Source organism: Thamnophis elegans, chromosome 10, assembly GCF_009769535.1.
Source record: "Thamnophis elegans isolate rThaEle1 chromosome 10, rThaEle1.pri, whole genome shotgun sequence".
In the NCBI taxonomy this organism is placed as follows: domain Eukaryota; kingdom Metazoa; phylum Chordata; class Lepidosauria; order Squamata; family Colubridae; genus Thamnophis; species Thamnophis elegans.
This window is the reverse complement of record NC_045550.1, coordinates 22,621,624-22,640,629: the sequence shown is the minus strand read 5'-3', so window position 1 is coordinate 22,640,629 and position 19,006 is coordinate 22,621,624. Positions and strand designations below refer to the sequence as shown.

Genomic DNA, 19,006 nt, shown 5'->3' with positions numbered 1-19,006 from the left:
ATGGCTCGCATTGGAGAGCGTCTTCAGCTGTTCCATGCCCAATGGGAGTGGATCACATCAGACCAGTGGGTCCTGCAAATGATTCGCATAGGACTAACCTTAGAATTCATTCCACCTCCACCCGACATTTCGTTCGATGCCCAACTCCCTCTGGTCCGGTCAAGAAGGCTCTCATGGAATAGGAGATCCTTCACCTCAGGGACATCGGCCATAGAACAGGTTCCGTTAGTGCAGGAAAGGACAGGGTTTTACTCCATTCTGTTCCTGGTCCCCAAGAATTCGAGGAGGGGTAGAGGGAAATACTAGATTTAAAAAAGCTAAACCATCATATAGCATACAAAAGGTTCAAGATGCAGTCCCTCCAGTCAATCTTGGGCTGCATCAGGTCGGGAGATCTACTAACATCTATAGATCTCAAGGAGGCTTACCTCCATGTCCCCGTTCGCAGAGCTCACCACAGATTCCTGAGGTTCTTTTATGCAGGCCACCACTACCAGTACAGGGCCCTGCCATTCGTCCTGTCATCCGCCCCCAGAACGTTTACAAAGCTCCTCGCAGCAGTAGTGGCCTTCCTCAGATCTCGTCCAGTGTGGCTCCAATGCTATCTGGACAACATTCTCATCCAGTCGTTGTCCCGCCAGCAAGTGGTGCAAGATCTACAGTACACCATGAGCATCCTACAGAAGCACGGGTTCTCAATCAACCTGGAAAAAAGTCATCTAAAGCCGGCTACCAGGTTACAACATCTAGGTGCCATCATAGACACTATGAGCTGTCAGGTTTCCCTGCCTCCAGAGCAGATGGTGATCTTGCTTCTCCATCGTGCCTTGGGCAAGACTTCATTCTCAGCAACTCCAATGGCATCTATTGCCACATCAACGTGCCAACAACAGCAACTCTCCAGCACTGATTCCGGTCCCCCCTTCAGGTACGACACTCCTTCCAGTGGTGGCTGTCCCCCGTCCTGGTGAAGGGCACCTTCTTCAAGGAGCCGGAACCCCTGGCCATAACAACGGATGCCAGCCTCTTCGGCTAGGGGGCGCACTTCTGCAACCAAATTGCCCAGGGCAAGTGGTCAGCAGCCGAGGCAAAGCACAGCATCAATTGGCTAGAGCTGAGGGCTCTACTCCACTTCCACAACAACATACAGCGGCATCACGTGACAATCCTCACGGACAATGTGGCCACCAAGTCACACATAAACCGCCAAGGGGGCACCCCATCCAGGTCCTGGATGGTGGAGGCTGACTTTCTGGGAAGGTGGGCAGAAAGACACCTATGCTCAATTCAGGCAGAGCACATCTCCGGGGTGAACAACATCCAGGTGGATTAGCTAAGCAGGGCCACGATTGACCATTCAGAGTGGCGCCTGCATCCAGACCTGTTCTACCAACTGTTGCAGAGGTTTGGCTGACCGCTAGTCACCCTATTTGCTATCCCAGAGAACACACACCTTCCCAGGTTCTTCACCAGATTCCATACCCCGCAAGCGGAGGGGATCACGCTCTTCACTGTCCCTGGCCTCCAGGTCTACTATATGAGTTACCACCGTTACCTCTTCTTCCCAGAGTGATTCGGAAGATCCTGACGGTGGAAGCAGAGGTCCTGCTTGTGGCTCCATTCTGGCCCAGAAGAACCTGGTTCGCCGATCTGGTGAGTCTTTCCGTCATTCCATCATGGTGGATTCCCAGCACAAAGTCTCTCTCAGCCAGGGGGCGCTTCAACATCCAGAGCCTCAGTGACTACAACTAGCTGTCTGGCATTGAGAGGGACCTCCTGAGTAGGGACAGACTCTCCACCAAGGTCATTCACACCATTCAGGTGTCCAGGTGACCTTCCATGACCAGGATATATGACTCTACCTGGAGCTCTTTCGACAACTGGTGCACGGCTCATGGCATGAAGGCAACCTTGGCTACAGTTCCATATTGGACTATTTGCAAGATGGACTGGACCAGGGCCTGGCACCTAACACATTCAGGCACCAGGTGGCTGTCCTGTCCATGATTCTGGCCCCGGAATAGCATTCATCTCTTGGTCGTCATCCCATCATCTGTAGTCTCCTGTGGGGCGCAGTCATCCACAGATACCCGTCAAGGGATCTCAATGTCGTGTTATGGGCCCTGATTGGACCGCCTTTTGAACCACTGCGGTCCACCAGTCTTAAGCATTTGACGTTTAAAATCGCCTTTTTGATTGTCATCACTTCTGCACAGCGTATTTCGGAATTGGCAGCCCTGTTGATTTGGGAGGACTTGTGTCTGATACAACCAGACAGGGTGACCTTCCAACTGGGCCCGGTATTTATCCCCAAGATCAACTCTTGGTTCCATCGGGCCAAGGAGGTCATCCTTCCGGATTTTTGCCCGCATCCCAAACATCCTAAAGAGAAGAGATGGCACATTCTCGATGTTCATAGGATGATCCGTAAGTACACCGACGTTCCAAATCGCTCTTTGTATCTTTTCAACCTGCATCCCAAGGCCGCAAAGTTTCCTCTCCTACCATTGGGCGTTGGCTGCGGGCATGCATTATCTTCGCCCACATTCTCCAGGTCAAAGCGGTGCCACGCTGTATCACCGCACATTCTACGAAGAGCGCCGCCACCACAGTGGCTTGGGCAATCCAGGCACCAATAGAGGAGATTTGCAGGGCGGCAACTTGGACTTCCTTGTCTCCTTTTATTCGGAACTACAAATTGGACAAATTTTCTTCTGCGGATGGGGCATTTGGGAGATGAGTCCTTCAGGGCATTCATACCAGCGGAGAGACCCTGGACACGACAGTTTCCCACGCTAGTGACATTTAGCTTGGATAGTCCCATGCTTGGACTCTCCAAGCAGCGCCCAGGAAAATGACCATTGGCTTACCTGAAGGGTTGTTTTCTGGGCGCTGCGAAGGAGAGTTCAACCTCACCCTTTCTCCGCTATTTGTTGCAGACTTTTAGACTGGCCATATGGACATAGTTGCAGAATTGTTTTGGATTGATTTCGTTCTTTGACTTCTCAACGCGCAACAGTTTCACACCTTTATTGAAAAAAAAACAGAGACCGGTCAGCACCAGAGGCATGGCTAAAGGTTTCAATTCAGTCCTGGGCAGATTGGCTGTATTTAACCCATGCTTGGATTCTCCTTCACAGCGTCCAGAAAACGCCCCTTCAGGTAAGCCAATGGTCATTCTCTGGAAGATGTAACCGGAAAAGAAATTGAGATAAGCTTTTGGCAACCAGGTTATCTCATTTAGCACACTGTTGTGATTTGTGAAGGAGAAATAATGTCAGTGTATATTCAGACACAGTGAAAGTTTATGTGAACTTGTTATAGATTCCAGGGAGATTATTCCATGTATGGGTAAGAATTTCCCTCCCCTTTAGAAACTGGTACTTTGACGTTGGCACTTTGAAAATGATGCCAGATGTCTTTTTGTAATGAATGCTAACTTCTTTTGGGATAAAAAGAGTTGATGGAATTCTTTAATTCTAAGATTCCTGTGTATTGATTTAAATATATAATGAGTCTCTTTAAGAATAGCAGAATTGTTGAGACTTCCTGGGAGGAGCCTGCTGGTGGTGGCAGCAAAAAATCAGCTGCCTCCGAATTCCTGGCTACGTACCTGTTTAGAGGATCTTCCATCTGACATCTTATCAGGTTTTCTTATCCTTCAGGCAAGAAGGAAAGAAGAAATTGTTTTGCTGGCAAATGCTCTTCGATTTTTGCAGCTTTTGTGCTTGCAGGGAAAGGGGGGCTAGCCCAAGGCAGAACGGCTGTCCGTGCTGGGAATTTCAAACTGCCTTGTGCAGGACAAAGTAGGTCTCCCCCACTCAGTTCCAAGTTTTGTTTGATTTAATCTTATCACGAGCTGAATCCATTTCCGTGGACAATAATTGTTTATCAACATTTTAGCTTCTTTTCTTTTTCTTCTCCGAAAAATTATTTACTTAGAGGCTTTTAAAATGGCGCTGAGCAGGCTGGTTTCTCCGGTAATAATGAACACTTTTTGTTAATCCTCACAAGAATTCACAAGAATTCAAAACAAAAGAGATTGCTTATCATATGTTTTGGTTTCACAATAGGCCAGCAGAAGCTTTTTAATTAGTTTCATTTCTATTACTTCATTAACTTTGCTTATCTGGAAGTTAAATGGTGATGAATCTGCTGAACGGTCTTGTTACAATGTTTACTCACTGAAAGTTCTGCCAAGCCTTAAACTTCAAAATAAAAGCCTCTTTACTTAAAGCTGCATATTCAGGCAATAGAGTTTTATTAACTGCAGGCAGATAAATTTTGAAATGGCTTTAAAACCAAATATTAACTTGAAGTTGTAAATTTTTTTCTTATTACTATTCAAAATACCAGCTTCAATTTTGTAAAAGGCTTTCTTATCCAGCTGCGTTACAAGATGCCGATTTTATAGCTTCTGCGTTTGATATATGACACACTCAATCAGCTCTATTCTCCTGAAGACTTCTCCTTATTAACTGTTAAAAGTCTATAAATAGTATCCCATTTAAAACCGAGGGGAGCAGAGACCTTGTTTGTTTGTGCGTTTTTTATAATGGCTCCCAAATCGAAGCAGTCTAAGCGTTTCCTTAATAATACATCTCAAGAAATTGTTACAAAATCGCTGCCCTCGCCTCCCACGCCCTCTACTGGAGATCTCTTAACGCAAGAATTTTTTTTGAAACCCTTAAAGAGTTCAGACAGGAAATTAAACAACTTTTATCGGACTTATATGATAAACTGGACGCCAAGATTGCTCAAACAAGGGAAGATACGATCAGAGTTATGACTGTTATGACAGATTATGTTTCTGAAATGGAGGACAAATTGGAACTTTTGGAAAAAACTAATTCTAATTTGACATCTAAAATTCAAACGTTACAACAGGAAGTTGAAAATGCTCAAAAACAACTCGTTATGATAAATTACAATAAGACTGCGTTTGCAATAAGAGTCAGAGGATTGCGTGAAAAGGAACAGGAGAACTTGAAACAGACCTTTTTTGAGGCTTTCAGACGTTCGGTGGGAAGTCCGGGATTCAACCTTGATTGGCAGATTCAAAAAATTTATCGCCAGAACTCGTGTGTAGCAAAACAACGACAGCTTCCGAGGGACATAATTATATATTTCACCACAAGAGAATCCAGAAATGCGATAATACAGAAGTTCTACAATAACAGGCTGCGAATCGATGGACAGGACTTGATTGTTTTTAAAGAAATACCATCTCAAATATTAAGAGCAAGGAGAGACTACACTTTCTTAACTGAAAAACTCAGAGATTCTCAGATACAATATAAATGGGAAGTGCCATCTGGTATCACAGTCACATTTGAGAACCAAAAATATCGTCTCAATTCTGTTTGCGAAGCCCGAGATTTTTACAACAAAACTCTGAAGGCGGGACTTCCTGACTCACCCGGACTTGGAGAAAGACAAGGAGAAGAAGATAAGTAGCGGGACATGTGGCTACAAGGCGGAGGGTGTTGCTTTCCCCTTCCGGAAGGGCAGAAGAGTAAAGAATAAAGATCCAGCTATGCCTTTAAAATACTTCTTAAATTTTTAATTTGAATAAAATTTCAGGACTCCTGTCTGGTATAAAATGACAAAGCTGTATACCGATGAAGAGATATTGAGACTGAAAGAAGCGGTGCTGAATTTGGACATATATTGTATGGGACTTATATAAGACTTGTTTGAATCTTAATTTAAACTGCGCATGATCTATTCTTTGGGGCGAGGAGAGCGGAGATCGTAGTTTTTTGAGCCAAGGTGGCGCAGTGGTTAAATGCAGCACTGCAGGCTACTGCTAGATCAGCAGGTCAGCGGTTCAAATCTCACCGGCTCAGGGTTGACTCAGCCTTCCATCCTTCCGAGGTGGGTAAAATGAGGACCCAGATTGTCGGGGGCAATATGCTGACTCTCTGTAAACCGCTTAGAGAGGCCTGAAAGGCCTATGAAGCGGTATATAAGTCTACTGCTATTGCTATTGCTATTGCTATTTTTTTGGATTGTGGTTTGGGATGAATGGAGTCGGGTGGCGTGGGGTAGATGGAAGGGTAGTGAAAGTTCAATTAGATTACCTTGATCCAGAATGTAAGCTGATTTTTGTATAAATTGTTATTTGAATACAAGGTTAAGAAAGATTATCTGGAGAGTCTACATGAGGGTGGAGTAAATATGAGAGGAGCAATGGATGAGGATAAAATATATATGCGGACACGGGTAAAGGCAGGATGGGAGGTATAGAATTTATATGCGGAAGCAGGTAAAGATATTGTTTAAGATTTTAAAAATAATGAGAAGCTGAGGTTAATGTTAGAGAGTATATTGACTTCTCTTTCTTGGGGGGGGTTTCCCCCCCCCTTTTTTTTTCTTTTTATTATTCTTTTCTTTTTTTGTTCTTTATTTTTTTTTATTTTTTTTTATTTTGTAACTTCTAATCTATTTGGTTTCAATATACTCCAGACTTTGCTTGATAAAGAACGATGCCGGGAATGGGACCTGGGAAGTCGGAAGGGGGTCAGGTAGGGGGGTTCAGGGGGTGGGTGGGGGGGGGAGGGTGGAAATATAGACTCAATTTTCAGAACAATGAATGCACTTGGATACTGTTGCTTTTTTTTCCTTTTTTTTCTTTTCTTCGTTCTTTTCCTTTTATTTTTCTTTTGTTTTAGTACAAAACAAATAGACCAATGAATACTAGAAATACACCGAAGCGAGGTGTAGAGGGAAAGAAGAGGGGGGAATTAAGAGGGAGTGAGAAGGGAATGTAAGGAGGGTGAGATGGTGGGAAGGGGAGAAAGGAATGGTTGAGGGGGAAGGGAAGTAGAAGAGGGGATTGTTGGAAGGGGGAAATGAAAGTTGGAGGGGTAGAAGGAAGGGTGTATGTAGGATAGAAGTGTTATGAGTTGTTTATTGTTTCTTTTTTTTTTTAACTGCACAGTATTTAAGTGATTGTATAAAGGAAAATGAAAATGTAATAAAAGAATCTTTGATCAATTTGAAAAAAAAAAAGAATAGCAGAATTGTTTTATTTACATGATCTAAAATCAGTTTGATGATTTGGAAAAAAAAACAGTGGAATAATGTTTGGCATGTTTGTTTATATAAAATTTCAAAGGCTTTACCCAAAAACTTCTCAAGGATTTCTGGGGTTGTTCCAGGTGAGACTTTTACTCTGCCTCATTCTCTAAATTTTGAAGAGGTCCAGTTTAATGTCATTTTTAATTTTTAATCCTCCCATGGTTTTCTAGTCTTTGTTTATTTCTTTTTCAACAGGAAGTTGTTTGTTTCTTTTTCTTTTGATTGATAACTGTGATGCTTTCCAAAATAGATAGTTTTATGTTTTAAAATCTTTCCTAATTATGATGATCCTAATTTATTTAGTCTTTCATATTCAATATTCTGAGAAATAGTCGCAAATGTTATTTTTCTATTATCAGCTAAATTAAAGCATGCTGTTTGGTATCTTACATTGGTTAACCAACAAGACAAGCAATTCTTGGTTCAAATCATAATTATATATCCTCTCCTTAGTAAGCTTCCTTTGATGCCTTCCAGATGTGTTAAATTTCAACTCCTTTCGTTCCCATTTTGTATAAACTCTGTTACTTGTCTCATCACTTACTGTCTTCACTTCACTTCCTCTCTTTGCTTTCTCCTCATTATCATTCTTTATTGTAAAGATTGAACTTTTTTGCTTATGATCCAAGGCACTGTGCTTTAATGTAAGGTGACCAGATTTTCAGATTGGTAAAGAGGGACACCTTTGACCGGGGGGGGGGGGGGTTGATTAAAAATTTTATACAGAGCAACAAAAATTTCCATACAATGCAAAAATAGTATTGTAATATTTTTTTTATTTCAACATAACTACAATTTACAAATATAAATTGTAACTGTTGCCAAACATCAAAATTTTGATCACGTGACCATAAGGATGCTGCAACGGTCGCTAAGTGTGAAAATGATCGCTAAATGTGAAAAAGGGTCATCAGTCACTTTTTTTCAATGCCATTGTAACTTTGGTCACTATACCACCTTTCTTGCCACAGTTCTTAATAACTGCAGCTGATAAGTTAGTAACATAAGTGAATCTGGTTTCCCCATTTGACTTTGTCAAAAGGTGATTATATGACCCCAGAACACTGAAACCATCATAAATATGAATCTGTTGCCAAACATCAAAATTTTGATTGCGTGACCATGAGGATGCTGCAATGGTCGCTAAGTGTGAAAATGGTCGCTAAGTGTGGAAAATGGTCATCAGTCACTTTTTTCAATGCCATTGTAACTTTGGTCACTAAGCCCATTATACCATCTTTCTTGCCACAGTTCTTAAGTGAATAACTGCAGCTGGTATTTTGTATTTTGGATAGAATCTTCTTTTAAATAGTCTAAGACAATTTAAAAAAAGAATCAACACAGAATAAAACTATTTTAAAAAATCCTATGCACAATAAATAAAATATTATTTTAAAATACATTAAAAAAATAAAAGAAAAAAACCTAGCTCACTTACCAGCAGGCAGGAACTCCAAGTCAATCCAGAATGATGTAGATGTTAATACAAAGAACTGAGCAAATTAAAATGGTGAAATTAGTCAGGGAAATATTTTTCAAAGAAACTTTGCCACCATTTTTTCCACACGAGCCGACCTCCAACCTCCGTGCCCTCCCCTCCGGAAAATCCAGGAAGTAACACTCGCGACTTCTCTAGCCAAGTATTTCCTGCAGCTCTATGATACTGGGTCATCTTTTCTTATAAAATGAGGTAAAAGGGGCACGAGGGGGTCCGTTTTCTTGCTTTAAAATTTTAATATCTTCAATGAAAGTACTGAGACAGAGAGCGAGGGTTAGACAGAGTGTCTTTTGTCTTGCCCCGGTTAGGATTTCTTAAGCAAATCCACTGGGCTTTCAGCATGAAGCCAGAAAATCGGGACTTTTTAAAAACGCCCCAGACACGGGACAAATTGTTATAAATCGTGACTGTCCCGCTAAAATTGGGATGTCTGGTCACCTTATTTTAATGATGCTATAAATATAATACCAAATCACTACCTTGCCTTTGTTATTTATTTAACTTCGTGCCTTCTGGTACTATAACAATGTATTGCTAAGTAGATAGGAACTATTTCATAATACGTTTCTGTGGCAGTAAATGTTTGAGCTAAATTAAGGCAGTCAAGTTAAAAAAACTATGATGTTTAAATGTTTTTGTGCTCCCCAATGCATTAATTTAAAACATATTTATACATATTATAAAGCTTATGGCCTGGTTTGATCCAACTTTAGGCTACAGCAGCTACACCCTTTCCTGCATGGTCAGTGAGGAAGTTCTTATGTCACAGACACTGCAGATTGAAGATACTTTGCCAGTTGGCAAGGAATTCTAATTGTTGTTCTGCCAACACACCTATATATCTCAACTAAATACAGGCAGTCCTTGACTTATGACCACAATTGAGCCCAGAATTTATGTTGCTTAAGTGAGTTTTGCCCCATTTAATGACTTTTCTTGCCACATTTGTTGCAAGTGTGATTTGTTGCAATTCACTGCAATTGTCAAACTAGTAACATGGTTGTTAAGTGAATCTGGCTTCCCCATTGACTTCGCTTGTCAGAACTTCGCAAAAGTTGATCACATGATCCCGGGACCATCATAAATGTAGTTGTCAACCATCTGAATGTAAATCACATGACCATGGGGATGCTACAACGATCATAAGTGTAAAAAAGCAATCAATGCTTACAATGGCACTTTTTTTCAGTGCCATTGAAACTTTGAATGGTCACTGAATAAATGGTTGTAAGTCAAGCGTTACCTATATGCAAACCGTAGTATAAAAACATGGAGTAAAATCAGTAGTAAATGAACTATATATAGACTTTTTCTAGACAAAACTACAGGTAATCTTCAAGTTACAATCACAATTCAGCCCAAAATTTTTGTTGCTAAGTGAGACAGACATTTGTTAAGTGAGTTTTGCTGCATTTTACAACCTTTCTTGCCACAGTTGTTAAGTGAATCATTGTAGTTGTCAAATTAGTAACATAGTTGTTAAATGAATCTGGCTTTCCCATTGACTACTTGTTGCCAAGGGTTTGAATGTTGATCATGTGACCATGGGATGCTACAGTGATCCTGTGAAAAACGGTCATTAGTCATTTTTTTCATTGCCATTGCAACTTTGAAGAGTCACTAAATGAACTGTTATAAGTCAAGGACTACCTTGACTGATTATTTTTTTTGGCTTGCAGAATTTGTCAGTGTTTTATTGCAGGAACATTCAGAATTTTTGTTCACTTTCTGTACTTTAGAGGAGTATAATTCTGGCAGTTCCTTTCATCCATTTCTGCTGCATGTGCAGATCCACAAAGGAGAGACAGAGAGAACGAGCAATGGGACCAGACTGATTTTATAGAAAATACTTAATTTTAATGCAACTAAAAACATTTCTGTTCAAACACAACATTTTTATTCAATTTGATGATATCAAGGAAACTTAAGCTTAATGAAGGTTTTCATTTCATTTCATTTCCAAGGATTAATTAACTTTGTGTGTTTCTCAGTTACAAGCTACCGATATCCTAGAGAAGTGATCCATAATCTATATCCAGAATATTGACAGGTATTTAAGCCTTGGGTTAATATATGCCTCACAAACCTTAGTTTGTGGGATTGAGACTCAAATGAGCCACCCCACTTATCAGATTGCTATGTTAGTAACACATTTCTTTCTTGCATTGTAGGACAAAGAAACCTGCATAGGAATCAACAATCAGAGTTACAGTTGTGAAACAGGCCATTGCTGTGGACAGTCTCAATGTTGCAATTACTATTATGAACTCTGGTGTAAGTTTTTAAAATTTATTTTATAATACAAATCATAACTACTTTTTCCATTTTTTTAATGGGCCTTAGTTTCGTCCTGTAGTAACATCACCTGTCAGAATAGGATTAGTACTTCTGTTTTACAGTGATTCTATTACTGTATTTTTCAGAGTATGACGCACCTTTTTCCCTCAAAAAAGAGGCTGAAAATCTGGGTGCGTCTTATACACTAAATACAGCATTTTTTGCCTCCCGAAACCCCACCCCTTCACCAAAATCGTCATGCATAGCCTCTAGGAAGTTTTAGAGAACTCCTGGGGGCTGGGGAGGGCAGAAATGAGCAAAAAATGGCCCATTGTTTACTCCATTTTACAACCCCCCCAACCCCCAGGAGCACTCTAAGCTTCCTAAAGGCTGTCCATGCCCCCCCCTTTTTTTTTTACAAAAAACGGGCCCCTTTTTGCGAAAAATTGGCTGTTTTTTGCTCATTTTTGGCCCCATCACACCACCCCCCAGGAGCACCCTGTAAGCTCCCTAAAGGCTATTCATGCCTTTTGGCGGGGGGGGGGGGGGACGGGCGTGGTTTCACGAAAAACAGGGCATTTTTGGGAGGTTTGCAGAGTGCAAAAACTCCCCTCCCTTTTCAAAACCTTGCTGGATCTTATACTCCGGTGCGTCTTATACTCTGAAAAATACCACTTCCGGCAGATTATGACTCTATTCCTTATTAGGAAATTATTCTGTTAGATGCTAAAGTTTTTATTCTCTTTTCTGTTTTATTTAATTTTGGAAGAGTTCATCCAAGGTTTTTGAGTTCATTGGTATCATCCAAACATTTATATCTCCCGTTTATTGGACATTGGTAAGGCAGCAGAGACTTTGAATAGATGCTTGGTGTCAGTAACAAGTGCGAGCCAACACACTAAAGTTCAGTCCATAGTTTAAATGCAGGTCAGAGATATCAATGAATGATGAATCCACTAGATTAAGTTGACATTTTTAATATGTAATGATTTTTTTTATTTTTAAAAAGATTTCATATTGTTGGCATATACCATGAACAAACATTTTTGCTTGAATCTGACTTAAAGATTGTGGGAAAGAGTCTCTATTTCTGGCTGCATATCAAGGGATCAACTCCTCCAGATTTAAAATTGACTGCCTTTATTAAAGTTTATTTAACAATTTAACAAATTTTACAGGAAGAAATATAGGAAGCATAACAATAGCTACCTTAACAGTAACAAAACAACAAAAGGGGAACACCATCTGATCATAACACATATATATCACATATTAAACAATATTTCAAATTTTCTTAACCTAAATTAAAAGAAATAATGATTATTGTTACAAAATGTCATAAATATATGTGGAAAAAGGACATATTGTGTCTTTACTGTATCTTTTGAATTTATTGCTTAATATCACAAATAATACTATTTTGCCAATTTCTCACTGTATTTTCCTTAGAAACATCCTTTGAGGTTTCTGTTAGTCCTTTTCATTTAAACTTTTATTATCTCTAGATTATAGTTTTATTTGTTCAAAAGCTAAAGATTGTTTTGTTTCGTTTCGTTTCACTTTATTTGTATGCCACCCTTTTCCCTGGGGGGACTCAGGGCGGCTCACAGTTCAAAGGGGGGGGAGGACAAACAATTTACAACATAAAAGCACTACATCATTTAAGAACTCAACAGTCATACAATTCGAGTAGGGGTTAGAGTCTTTAACCCCAGGCCAGCCGGGATAGCCAGATTTTAAGTGTGGCGCGGAAGGTCTGGAGGGTGGTCAGGGTCCGGATCTCCACGGGGAGTTCGTTCCAGAGGGTCGGAGCAGCCACCGAGAAGGCTCTCCTCCGGGTAGTTGCCAGTCTACACTGGCTGGCTGATGGAATTCGGAGGAGGCCTAATCTATGCGATCTTATCGGTCTAGTGGAGGTAATTGGCAGTAGGCGGTCTCTCAAGTACCCAGATCCAATACCATGAAGGGCTTTGTAGGTGACAAGTAGCACCTTGAAGCGCACCCGGAGATCAACAGGCAGCCAGTGCAGCTCGCGGAGGATAGGTGTTACGTGGGTGAATCGGGGTGCACCCACGATCGCTCGCGGGGCTGCATTCTGGACCAGCTGGAGTCGCCGAATACTCTTCAAGGGCAGCCCCATGTAGAGCACATTGCAGTATTCCAGCCTAGAGGTCACAAGGCACGAGTGACTGTTGTGAGAGCCTCCCGGTTCAGGTAGGGACGCAACTGGTGCACCAGGCGAACCTGGGCAAATGCCCCCCTGGTTACAGCTGACAAATGGTGTTCAAAAGTCAGCTGAGGGTCCAGGAGGACTCCCAAGTTGCGAACCCTATCTGAGGGGCGTAAAATTTGACCCCCCAGCCTGAGAGATGGAACACTTGGCCAATTCGTGGGAGGGAAGCACAACAGCCACTCGGTCTTTTCTGGATTGAGCACCAGTGATAGTAATAGTAATTGAACAAATACTTGAGCACAAATAATACATTATTCTTGCTATCTTTCTTCATCTCTACAAGTTGGTAGGTAAGGCAGATTTAAATATCCCCAGTTCAAATTTCCATTGCTGTGTTTTGCTTTGCAAGAGCCCCGCTGTCCTAATGCTGTGATCCCCAGTCTTTCCAGCTTGGCCTGGTGTGGCCGTGTGAGTGGCAAGCTTACGCATACACATTTCCATTGGTGTGAGCAGTGGGCATGCACCCCCTCTCACATGAATGGAGTTTAGTGCGTGAGAAAGAAGGTGCTTGTGCGTGAAGCTCCATTTGCACGATGGGCAGGCATTTGCATTCATGGGTGAAGCTTCACTCGCATGAGTAAAGAACACTTGTGCTCACATGTGAAGCTCCACTTGCTTGAGCAGAGATTGCTCGTGCACAAAGCTATTCATGTGAATGGAGCTTCAAGCACGAGCGTAAGAGCCCACTGTTTGCACAAGGGGAGCTTCACACACCCACTTGTCTGCTGCTCACATGATTGGAGCTTCATGCACACACGCTTGCCCATCAGTTGCGCAGCCCAGTTTCGAACAGGGGTTGGGGACCCCTGCCCTAATAGGCAGATCATAAGTCCAGCTAGAGATGGATGCTATGGTTCTTATAACCTAGAGTGGACAGGGTTTAAAACAGCCAGGCAGCCATATTAAGATCAGTTCTGCTAAATAATCACCTGTTGAACTGCAACAATTTACATGTTTTGATGGGGATTCTGTACAGTTTTTTCTCAGGAAAATGAGGTACTGTCTTAGGAATTAATCTGAATCCTACCAATTCAATAGGTGAATTGTGTATGTTTCAGATTTATTCTTCTTCCATCTAGATAGCTGTTTTTCTCTTGACAAGTCAGCAGTGTTTTTGGTGCAAAAGGTTGTGTTACTGAAATCTAGTGATTGTCTTTCCTAGCCCATTACAAATACATGATACCCACATTAGTATTACTTCTCTCGTAAAATATTTTTAATAACCTATCTTCCTTTTCCTATTGTTTCAAATGAAAAATTCATTTTTTTAAACACAGTAAAACAGAATTTAAGCTCTATTCAGCTTGTTTTATATTAAGTGTATACATACATACATACATACATACACACACACATATATATGTATGTATGTGTACATTATATATATATATATATATATATATATATATATATATATATATATATATATATATATATATATATATATATACACCCAATATTTTTACTGTTGCCTTTGTTACATTTATCAGCACAAACACAACACAAATGTAACAAAGGCAACAGTAAAAATATTGGGTTTCTGTCTGGATGGTCTCTTATGACGAGCCGAAGGACAGAGAATGGAAGTAGTGACCTTTCTCACATATTTGGGCATACCAGGGGTTGTGACTTTAAATATATACCTTTCTCCCTGGCTCAGCTGATAACGGAGGACCGCCTGTGGCTTAGTGGTTAATACATCTGCCTAATATGCAATACAGCCCAGGTTCGAATCCCAGTAAGGGTATGGCTAGCTGATGAGAGCTAAATAGCTTGAAATAGATCTATACTAGTCTCCCTTTATTTATCAGCACAAACACAACATATGTGTCTGTGTGTGTGTGTTGTATTTGTGCTGATAAATATATATATGTTTGTCTATGTATGTTTGGTAAATAACTTTCAGTAAGCATTTTAAATACATTTTTAATATAATTTTGTAGGGTAGACCACTATTGTAGGATAAGAATGTAAGTGGTAATCATTTACCTAAATTCAGTCTAAGGAAGCTTTTGCAGCTTAACAGTGATATCTAAAAATAAACTTCGAAAAGCCAACTTGGTGTAGTGGTTAAAACACAGGTTAGAAAAAGGAAGACATGTGGTTTGATCCCACCATAGGCATGATGCCAACTGGGTGACCTTGGGACAGTTGCATTCTCTTAGACCTAGGAAGATGGCTGTGGCAAACAACTTCTGAAATCTTGGCAAGAAAATGGTAGGGACTCAGTCCAGGCAGACACCAGGAGTCAAGACTGATTGAAAGGTGGGGCAGGGGGAGCAGGATAAACTTGGAGCAGGACCTTACTTAAATCACCATAAAATGTTTTGCCTGATTTCTTCACTTTCTCTTCATTCATTATCACAGCTAATCAGTTAGATTTAAGCAAGATACAGGTAGTCCTGAACTTATAACCGCAATTGAGCCCAAAATTTCTGTTGTTAAGTGAAGCATTTGTTAAGTGACTTTTGCCCCATTTTATGCTTCCTTGCCACATTTTATGCTTCCTTGCCACAGTTGTTAAGTGAATCACTGCAGTTGCTAAGTTAGTAACCCAGTTGTTAATTGAATCTGGCTTCCCCATTGACTTTGTTTGTCAGGAGGTCGCAAAAAAGTGATCAATGACGTTGGAATACAGCAACGGTTATAAATATGCCAAGCATCTGAATTTTGATCTCATGTCATGGGGCTGCTGCAAAGATCATAACTGTGAAAAACAGTCATAAGTCACATTTTTCAGTGCTGTTGTAACTTTGAACGGACACTAAATGTTGTAAGTCAAAGACTATGCAATTGGAAGGCAGAGGCAGGCTTCCTGGGGAACGTAAAGAAATTACTTGTTATGCAGTTTATTTGGCTATACTGAGGCTTGCTGCTAGTAAGGCAGTGGCATCTATCCAAGTTTACTATGAACTCTTGGGCAGACTATTCTGTTCCTGTTCTTGAACAGTGAAACATGTTTTTCCATTTTGAGTAGAGGATAAAAGGCTCTTCTCTCAGTGAACTTTTTGCTTCGATTCTTTGCATCAGAGAAACATTTTTTGTCTGCTTAAATATATTTCTATTTCACTCTTATCTGTTGCTGTAGAATAGATGTTTGAGTAGTTAGAATCTTCATATGCCAACCAGGAGGAAATATTTTGAGGAAAAATGTCGACATAGTTTCTAAAAGTTGTTAATAAAGAAATACCTTTCTATGAACAAAAAGATAACTGTGGACACTTACATGTGTCTCCAATTATCTGTAGCAGAGATGATGAATCTGTAGTCTTCCAGGTATTGCTGAGCTTTGTCTCGTAGTATGTGTCACTATTAGGCTGCTCAAAATTGCTTCAAATATGAGATGGTGGCAAATAAATTTAATAATAAATAAAAATAATAAAATAAAATAAATCACCAAGGTAATTCAGACTTCTGGGATGGAAGTTCAACAGTTTCTAGAAGTACAAATTTTTGTATTACAGGTTTCTCCAATATTAATACTCTCTTTGTCTAATATTTCACAAATATATATTCCATGATTCTATAGAAAGATTTGGAAACTATTATTGGTGTGATCAGACAAATTGAAGACTCAGACATGAATTTAACTGTCTGTTTAATAACTGGGAATGAAGCTTCAGTTTTTATTGCTTCCCCATAATAGCATTTCATTTCATGTTACCAGCTTGTCTCCACTCTCTATATTTTCTTTTTCATTTTAATTTCCTTTCTGTAGCAGTATTGTTTAAAATTTGAAAATCTAGTAAGTTGTATAAACAATGCAATGCAATTTTTCTGTCCTATTATCTGAATATATCAATTATATTAGTATACAGAATTTAACTTTTTAAGAAAGTGTATGTTGCTTCTGCTTACTAATTACCAAAGTTGTGCTGTAGAAATGAAAAAGCTGGACTAGCAATAGCAATAGCAGTTAGACTTATATACCGCTTCATAGGGCTTTCAGCCCTCTCTAAGTGGTTTACAGAGTCAGCATATCGCCCCCACAGTCTGGGTCCTCATTTCACCCACCTCGGAAGGATGGAAGGCTGAGTCAACCTTGAGCCGGTGAGATTAGAACCGCTGAACTGCAGATAACAGTCAACTGAAGTGGTCTGCAGTACTGCACCCTAACCACTGCGCCACCTCAGCTCTTCCTAGACTAGTATCTATATATAGTGTTTTATAAAACACTGGCAGTTTTGTAGCCATAGTAGAGTTTTCTATTAGAAATTGTATATCCCTCTTGTCTTAAATATATAATTTATTTGTGGCTTGCAGGTATCAGCTCTCTATAAACAGCTCTCTATTTCATATTCTGCAGGACATAGACACCTCAATTCTAGAAAAGTGGGGGAAGGGGGTGTTTCTGTTGCCATAATCTTCCTCTTCCTCATCCTCCATACAATTATAAGTAGTTAGTTTCAATTTAACTATGGGTTTGTGGATACATGAATATACCTACCAATAAGTAAGGTAAGCTTTGAGATGTCATCTTTTTAACAGCATCTACTTTTTTTTTTTTTTTGGTAATAAATTGAAGCTTAGTGTGCCACTTTTCTTCATCAAGGCAAGTTGACCACTCAGAAAACCAGTTTATAAAGTCAGCATATTGCCCCCAACAATCTGGGTCTTCATTTTACCAACCTCGGAAGGTTGGATGACTGAGTCAATCTTGAATCAGTCAGGATCAAAATGCTGGCAGTTAGCAGTATTAGCCTGCAATACTGCATTCTAACCAAGGCGCCACCACAGAAACTACTGCTTTCTTCTAGTAGTTAATAGAATAATCTAAGGTATACTAGAATAATCTTTTGTGTCAAAATAAATGGGCTATATATACTCCATTGGTAATGAGACTACTGAGTATTCTAATAATTTACTGCAGGGCAAGTTAGTGGCTGTGCAGTGGCTGGTAGATTTTCCTCCCAATAAGTAAAAAAATCAATTGTGAAGTTCCCAAGAGATGACCTAATTAATTTATGAGCCTCGAGACAAAGTTAAAAAAACACTATTCATTTATTAGGATCAACATCTTGGCATGTCCTTCTGTGGAGCCGAAACTGATTTCCACTTAATGGCATCTGAACTTTACCTCTGTGTCCCCTCCCCTCTGCCTGGGTCGTCAATCACATTCACCAATAAGGTGTTACGGCAGGTTATGGACATGTGTATTCACATGCCAGCTGCAAGAATATGAGACCTGACTCTGGCCAAAAGTATGCATGGAATTCTCCTCCCTTCTCTATGCCACTTGATAGTAGTCATGGCAACACTTCACAAGTTGACATCAATATCTTCTCCCTAATGGGGAGGGGAAGTTCTTATAGATGGCTAAAATGTAGGTGAGCTATTCGTCAAAACCTGATGGCGATGTGAGGGTGACAATAAAGCAGGAAGAGTGGTCCCACTTATGACCTCTCCAGCAGCAGCTGATTCCCTCATAACTTCAACACACACACCACCACCACTACCACCACCACCACCTCCTGAATCAGCTGCTTTTAGAATCCTCTTCTGCTTTACTGGGAAGCTACCAGGGTGTTTGACTTGACCACCCATGCAGATATTTTGGAAACAAAAGTGTGAAATCTCTCTTTAGCCAGCATTACAACCCACACAACATGTCTGCGGTTTGCCAGTGACACACTGGCTCAGTGAAGTGAATTTCCTGCTTTAGCCAATGCAGCTGCTCTATTTGCTCTGCCAATCCATATGCAGCCATATCATAAGATAGCAATAGCAATAGCAATAGCAGTAGACTTATATACCGCTTCATAGGCCTTTCAGGCCTCTCTAAGCGGTTTACAGAGAGTCAGCATATTGCCCCCAACAATCTGGGTCCTCATTTTACCCACCTCGGAAGGATGGAAGGCTGAGTCAACCCTGAGCCGGTGAGATTTGAACCGCTGACCTGCTGATCTAGCAGTAGC

The 19,006-nt window shown here is 40.5% G+C and overlaps 1 protein-coding gene across 2 annotated transcripts in view; it reads left to right on the top strand.

Moving 5' to 3' along the window:
* WBP1L (WW domain binding protein 1 like) overlaps positions 1 to 19,006 on the top strand; it is a 55,086-nt gene that overhangs the window by 30,775 nt on the left and 5,305 nt on the right. For both annotated transcript variants that reach the window (XM_032225148.1, XM_032225149.1), the window contains exon 2: positions 10,753 to 10,855. In XM_032225148.1, coding sequence (XP_032081039.1) covers positions 10,753 to 10,855 — 103 coding nt within the window. The remainder of the gene's footprint in view (positions 1 to 10,752; positions 10,856 to 19,006) is intronic.